Below are 8,245 nucleotides of genomic sequence, written 5' to 3'. Positions count from 1 at the left end.
TCCTTCCTTACTTTAATATATCTACTATTCAAACTTAACTTGAGATTAAATTTATCATTGAAATATTTTACTAACATATCGTCATTAAATTTACAATTCAATCAGTATTTTCTTTACATCCTTAGTTGTTACCCGTTTAACTCACTCCTAACAATAATAATTATAATAATAATGTAATTAACAAAAAATGAATATTAAAAAATTAACATAAACCTGTCATCGATCATCCAATTCCCTCAAGCAAGGATGTTTTTATCCTAAGATTCTAGAAGGGTGATTGATCCTCGAGATGGATGCGAAGGTGGTCAGGATGCAATGCGTCAAGGTGAAAATATAACGCGACCAGCTCATATTCTAGAAAAAGAAAAAGTCATTGGCCCTCTTTGGTAAAATGGCTGTTAGCTGATAGCTGTTAGTTGTTAGCTGATTGTGTTAATTAGATAGTATAAATAGTTGATAACATTAGTTGATTGTAGAAAAGTGTTTGGTAAATTAGATGTTAGCTGATATCTGTTTGGTATAATTTTTTTTTTCAAAAAACTAATTGAAAAAGTTGCTTGGAGTAACTTTTTGAATTTCAACGTTTAGAGTTGCAAAAAACTAATTAACCAAACATTTATATTGATATTTTAACTAAATCAAACAATTAATAGTGGTCAAATAGACCAAAATTGGCCTATAGACCAATTTTTTACCAAACAGGGCCATTGTCTAATGTAAATCACGAATTGGTTGAATTTTTTGAGTTTATACCTCGTTGCTTTTCTGGTTTAGTTTGTGTAAATCTTCTGTTTAATGAAAATTTTGTGATTTTGATTTTCAAAAAAAAAAAAAAAAAAAAAAAGATTCTAGAAAGTTTGTTAGTGATGTCACTATTATTGGACTATGGCACCTAATCGTGTGATAAAAAGATCAGGCTCCTCTCGTGGTTCGTCGAAAATATTTTAAAGGAAGTGGAAGTGTGGAAGGAATACTAATTCCATTATTTGGTTAGATTTAGAATTGTAAAGAATAACAAGTATAAAGATGTATATGCCCTTACAAATTAATAAGAGTAATATAATTAAGAAAGACTCTCATATGGGAGGTTGTGAGTTCGAATCTCAGGGGAGACGTTATTGTCTCTTTGTGCTTCAGTGGATTGAGAAAGTAGTTATGAACAGATACTACATTGTAATAGAGTCAGCATTCAAAAAAAAATATGAGTAAAATAATCAAAACTATATCATTTTTTCTTCCCATCTTCCATTTTCCTCAAATCCGAGGAATTCATTTTCCAATGGAAAATGAATTCCATGAACCAAATAGCAAAAAAACAACATTTTCCTTCACTTGAAGGAAAATGTTTTCCTCCTGAACCAAACATCCCCTAAGGAGCCTGACCGTTTTAGTCTCTTATGATAAATTTTACTTTTGTGATCAATTGAGTTGTGCGTGGGCACCTAATTTAATTTGAGGCAACAATGATTTTGTCTACAGTTTGATAGGAGAGTTATATGAAAGAAGAATTATGGATGTTAATTTTTTCGACCAAACATGAATGGAGATTGGTCAAAATTCAAGAAACGGAGACGGGAGATAAATCATTCCTTGTTGGGAATGGGGACTGCGACAAGATACCATTCCCTGCCATGTCCCTCGTGTGTGTGTGTATAACAATCCAAACTATCATTATTTTGACATTTTTATCATTCCAATGACTTTTTCATATTAGACTCTATTTTAGGCAAAAATCTTTTCGTCTCTTCAAACAAATTTTTATAGTTGTATGCACCAATTTTTTTTGTTTTTAATTTTCGTTTCTTCAACTATGGATTGTACCATCTCCTTCACTCGGCTCTTGTCTTCATCTCCTTCAACCCGGCCGTAAAAAATTAAAAAACAAACTACAGCTAAAGAAGATGGTACAAGATTTAAAAAATATATATATATACAACTAAAATTTTAATCATTTTTATTTTTAAAAAGTAAGAAAATTTAAGGGAGCGTTTGATTCAGGTTATATAACATAACCAGAGGAATGTGACATTCAAAAGCTCACATTCTAGGGGGCGTTTGGTTCAGGTTATATTATATAACCAAGGGAATGTGACATTCCCGAGCTTACATTCCTATGTTTGGTTCATTTTCTCTGAGGGAATATAACATTCCCAGGGAATGTAACATTCCCTCCACATAGGATTTTGAAGGGAATGTGATTCCCTTCATTTTGTTAGGTAATGTAAGATAACTTTGCATATTTATGAATTTTGTCATTTTAATTCTAATTATTTAAAGATATATATTTTATGTTAGCTTATTATTATTATTATTATTATTATTATTATTATTATTATTATTATTATTATTATTATTGCTGTAATTATATTTATATTTTTTATTACGTTATGTTAGCATATAAAATAATTTTGTTTTCAAGTTCAAGATTTTAGTTAATATTTCAAAATCATGTAATTATACATGATAACGTTATCTTATTTATTTAATTTAATTATTAAATTTATTAAAATATATGAAAATATGTTAAGGATACTATATATATATATATATATATATATATATATATATATATATATAAAAGATAACCCTAAACCAAACATGATTATATTACATACCTCAATTTTAACCAAACACAGGAATCTAACATTCCCAGTAATCTAATATTCCCAGCAATCTAACATTCCCTAAGGTAATCTTACATTCCCTAAGGTAATCTAACATTCCGTGAACCAAACGGCCCCCTAGTGTTTGGTTCATATTATCTTAGGGAATCTAACATTCCTAAGGAATGTTACATTCCCTCCACATAGGATTTTGAAAGGAATGTGATTCCCTTCAAAATCTTAGGTAATGTAAGATAACATTGGTTATGTTAATTTATATATATATATATATATATATATATATATATATATATATATATATATATATATATATATTTGTAATTATATATTTTTTTATTCTTATTATGTTATGTTAGCATATAAAATAATTTTGTTTCTCAAGTTCAAGATTTTAGTTAATATTTTAAAATCATGTAATTATATATGATACCGTTATCTTATTTATTTATTTTAATTTTAAAATTTATTAAAATATATGAAAATATGTTAAGGATATTATAGTGTGTATAAAAGATAACCATAAACCCAGGGACGGAGCCACCTGAGAGCTCCAGGGGGCCTTGCCCCCCCCCCCCTCCCCCTCCCCCCCTCAAATTTTCTTCTTTTTTATTACTACGTAGTATAGAGCAGCAGCAAGGGGGGCTTGGCCTCCCAAATTTTTTTTTATTTAGTTATTTTATGGCGCCTCATCAAAATATTTTCTCCATTCAAAAAACTTGGTCAAAATGTCTATGAAGTCCCTGAATTATAGTATTTTGTTCAATTTAGTGCTTATACATTTATTCTGTTCAATTGAGTCCCTCTACTTTAAAAAGTGGTGAAATTACGGACAATTGTCCAAATCTCATTAGAAGCATGTTTATAATTATTTATTTTGGACATACTAATTTAATATATTGGTGGTAAAAATAATTAATTTTAAATATCTATAAAGTAATAAATGAGTAGGATTATAAATATTGTCAGCCGCCATGTAACTCATGTTAACTGTAACATTAACACCGTTAACTATTGTTCTTAATTGCACCACTTTTTAAAATTACAGGGACTAAATTTAACAAAATAAAGGTATAAAGACTACATTAAACAAAACATTATAGTACAGGAACCTCGCAAGTACTTTGACCAAAAAGCTTCTAAGGTATGTTTTATATTCACACCATCCAAACCGGATAGGCACAACAGGTACACACGTAATTTCGCTTCAATTTTCAAGCTGAAGTCTATAGGTAATTTTTCATTTCTTTTTTATTCTTTAAATCTTTGGATTTTTAACGAATTATTGTTTATTTGAGATGGATTCATCAATCTTCGCCCCAACAAAAAGTCTAGATATTGTAATTAAATGGTAGCTAAATCCTCTCTTTCGTTTCCTTAGTTGAGTTGACGATGACAATCGCGGTGAACTTGGGCTACAAGCGGTGACAGTTGAATCCTCTCTTTTGTGATTGGCCCCTGGCACCAATAAATCCTGGCTCCGCCCCTGCCTAAACAAAACATGATTATATTATATACCCCAATTTTAACCAAACACAGAAATCTAATATTCCCAATAATCTAACATTCTCAACAATTTAACATTTCCTAAGGTAATCTGACATTCTGTAAACTAAACAACTCCTAAAAGTCCAAAGGTTTAATACAAACATTTGCTTTCAGTCAAACTAGGCGGCTGACCCATTGTCCTACCTCCTACCTATCCATTTTTGATACAATATATGACAAATAACACAAGCCTTCCAGGCATACGATTCCCACTTTCTTTCTCCGACCAATTTTTATTCATAGCATAAATAAATAAATAAATAATCGGTCGTCGAGCAGAAGAAAGAAGGTGTGGACTTAAAATGGAGCCTTTTGCAAGGTTGCCGGAAGCCTGTGTGGCGGAAATTATCTCCTTCACCTCGCCGGAAGATGCAGCCAGATCGGCGGTTGTGTCCGCCGTGTTCAAGTCCGCCGCCGACTCAGATGTCGTCTGGGACAAATTTCTGCCGTCCGATTATCAAAGCATTATCTCAAGATCACTCCCTCCTCCTATTGTCTACGCCACCAAGAAGGACCTTTACTTGGCCCTATGCCACTCTCCTATCCTCTTAGACCAGGGCAAACTCGTAAATTTCCTATATCCATCCCATTTTCATCTTATTTTTTCCTTTTCTGCAAATTAAATGAATTATTTTACCCTTTTTTATATGAATATATGACAAGATTTAATGATTTATAAACAGAGATTTTCAGTTGATAAAAGAAGTGGGAAGAAATGCTACATGTTGGGAGCTACACAAATAATATCATGGGGAGATACTAGCTCGTTGCAAATGGAGTGGACATCTCCCGCTGATTCCAGGTTTTTAGTTCTAGGTTATTTACTTTTACAAATCTCATACTTAATTGTATCATGTCTTTTGAGGATGTTTAGAACACATAATACAATTAAGTATGAGATTTGATCCAATAAAAAAGTGTAGGCAAATTCTAATTATCGATCGACTCTACAGGTGAAAAGTGTTAAAAAAAAATTATTTCTTGTTTTTCAATTTTTAGATTTATTAGATCGATAGTTAGAATTTGACTACACTTTTCACCTGTAGGGTTGAATTAAAAAAAAATATTGTGACATTATTGTAATTATTGTCAATTTTGCCGTGGAATTTTTAGCACTATATTGTGCAATTTTTAACAACATAATGTGTATTTTTAGATAACTTTTCAAGATATCACCGAAAAAATTTATTTTTAACAGAAATTATAAATGTTAAACTCTAAGCAATAAAAAATGAACTCCTAAACTGAATAAAACCAAAAAGTTTAGTCATAAACTCTAAAATTCAAACATTAATTATGTGCACTGCACTTTCACATTTTGTAAAGTGTAATTTTTAACACTAAACGTGCGCCTTTTAATACTTTACCGTGCAGCTTTTTATAATTATCAAGTCTTAACAAAATTAAAAAAATTTAAATAAATTTTAAAAAATAAAAAATAAAATAAAAAATACATGTGCACCTAGGCGCCGATTACTCGTCGCCCATGCGCCTTCGAGCTCCTAGCTATTTTTTCAACCATGCTAGTGAGACTGTTATCTTTAATTTATGATTATTAGGTGCGTTTGAGCCTTGTTTAGGGTGTGTTTGGTTCGCACATAGGAATCGGAATCGGAATCGGAATCGGAATCGGAATCAGAATGGGTATCAAATACTCGGTAATGGTAATGGTAATGGGTTTTGATGAAAGTATTTAACATGGTTGGTAGTAGGGTGGAATGAGAATGATTACTGATGTTTTTATTGGGACCGGGTCCACCATAAACCGGGTACAGGGATACAGAACGGGGGTAGGGCGCTAGGCCCAAAACGATGTGTACAAAAGCCCGAGGTATAGGCCCGGAATGGCGGCCCAAATACAAAGAACAAGGCCCACAGGATGGGATATAGCTAACTATGCTACTGGTAGGAATCGAACCCAGGTGACTAAATTGAGAGTATGAGATCAAGACCACTAAACCGTAGTGCCTGTCGTGTCTGAGTTGCCCTTAGCCAAGGATCCGGGACCCCTATTTATAACCTGTCCCCTCCCTCCTGGGCCTCCACATGCCCCACGTGCTTTAATTTAGTCGTCACTCCTTCCTTTTCCGTACGCCAATCCGCACGTTCAACATGCTTCGGAAATTCCCGTGCCCCTTACACGCACCCCCCACCCCGGGCCGCCAGGCGACCCGCCACAGCGCCGTAGGCCACGCCCCCGCCACAGGGCGCTGGGCGCGGCGTCGCCAACCGGGGTCGGCGCCCCAGCCAGCGTCCCGCCCTGGCCGTGGGCGCCGGCGACCACCGCCCCCGCGTCCCCACGCGCCGGGCGCGGTGTCGCCAGCCGGCGACCTGCCCCTGGCCGTGGGCGTAGCGGGCGCCGCCCCCGTGCCCTCGCGGGGGGAGGAGGGGCAGGCCCGCGCGTCGTGGCCGGCTGGGGCCATCGCCCCAGCCGGCGGTTCTTCCGGCCACCCCGCGACCACCTACCTCCCCCCCTCACGCCATATATACCTACCTCCCCTTTCCGGTCCATGCTCTTCACCCCGGCCCACCATGCGTGCTTGTCTTCCTAGCCCAACAAGACTTGGGCCAACCTCCTTCTTTCACCACCCCCACTGGGACCAATACTTTCCCAATAAAATGGACCCCTTAGGGTCCCATATCCCCATCAGTTACTAATAGTAGTGCTTGAGAATGAATAAGAGAATGAAACCCTTATTTTATTTGGATATGAATTTTTCAATTGATGGGATATACTAAACCCATAGAAGTATTCTAAAAACTTATCAAACAAACAACAACAATCACTTTCATACCCATTCCTATGAGCAAAACCCACCAACCAAACACATCATTAATTTATTATCTTTTTACTTGTTAACGCTAGCTAGCTGCTCCATTAGCACTAACGTAGACATTCCCATCCATCACATACAGGTTCTCAGAGGTGGCAACTATTATCAACGCTACCTTCTTAGACATCCGTGCCAGAATCCAAACTCAAATGTTGTCCCCGGCAACAACCTATGCAGCATATCTAGTGTTCAGAGTGGCAACGGTGTACCATGGCCTGGAAGTAGTGAAAGCTACGGTTCGGTTTGTGAGACATGAGAGTGATAGCGAAGCCGAAGTGAAAGCAAGCCTGGTTCACCTCAAGTCCCGGGCGTACCCTAGCTACGATCCTATGTTTCTCGGAGGAAAAATTCCCCGGCGGAGAGATGACAAGTGGATGGAGATAGAGATTGGGGAATTCTTGACTACTACCAAAGGAGATTGTGATGGTGATGATGAGGTTGAAGCAAGGTTGTTTGATAACAGACAATTTTATGCTAAGTGTGGCCTCATTGTGGATGGGGTTGAGTTTCGCCCAAAATGATGCAATAATGGCACCTTCAAATTTGTAATATAATATTAAGCTTTGTTTTTATTGCATTGCATAAAGTCATATATTACTTTAATATAATATTTATATACATTAAGTTTTTGTTTTTATGAACATATAAAAGGAGTATTAAGAACATACTATAAAACGAATGAAAATACATATGATGAACATTTAGTTTAGTGTTTATGAACATTAAAATTTAAGTTTATGGATATATAGATCAAATATTTCGAATATAATACATGATGAATGTTGTTAAACATGATGCATATGAAGTATAATGTTTATGTACACTAATGTTTGTTTTTATGAACATATATATAAAAGAAACATTATAAACTTACTATAGAGTAAATGTAAATACATATGATATACATTCAGTTTAGTGTTTATGAACATTAATGCTTAAGTTTACGGACCTATAGAACAAATGTTATGAACATAATAGAAGATGATTGTTATTAAATATGGAGTAAATACCCAAAATGGTCCCTCGACTATAGCTAAATTCACAAATTGGTCCTCGACTTTTAATTTCAACCAATTAAGTCCTTAACTTTGCAATTTTGACACGATTTGCCGATTTGGTCCTCCATCTATTTGACCGTTTGTTGACCACGATCTTTGAGGATATATATGTAGTTTCACGTGCAAAGCTCAAGAGAACGCTCTTGGAGGTGACATCGTTGTTTCGGAGGGGGAAGTGCTTCTC

General features: G+C 35.2%; 1 protein-coding gene across 1 annotated transcript; it reads left to right on the top strand.

The window, feature by feature from the left end:
* The first annotated feature begins 4,352 nt into the window (after positions 1 to 4,352).
* On the top strand, positions 4,353 to 7,994 carry LOC109175784 (F-box protein PP2-B15-like). The gene is made up of 4 exons (XM_019325139.1): positions 4,353 to 4,735; positions 4,853 to 4,971; positions 7,086 to 7,542; positions 7,896 to 7,994. The coding sequence occupies exons 1-3, from the start codon at positions 4,472 to 4,474 to the stop codon at positions 7,522 to 7,524; spliced, it is 822 nt and encodes a 273-aa protein (XP_019180684.1). The 5' UTR covers positions 4,353 to 4,471; the 3' UTR covers positions 7,525 to 7,542; positions 7,896 to 7,994.
* The last annotated feature ends 251 nt before the right edge of the window (positions 7,995 to 8,245 follow it).

Source organism: Ipomoea nil, unplaced genomic scaffold (genome assembly GCF_001879475.1).
Source record: "Ipomoea nil cultivar Tokyo-kokei standard unplaced genomic scaffold, Asagao_1.1 scaffold0688, whole genome shotgun sequence".
Classification (NCBI taxonomy): domain Eukaryota; kingdom Viridiplantae; phylum Streptophyta; class Magnoliopsida; order Solanales; family Convolvulaceae; genus Ipomoea; species Ipomoea nil.
The sequence above is the reverse complement of the archived record's forward strand: the minus strand, read 5'-3'. Positions and strand labels throughout refer to the sequence as shown.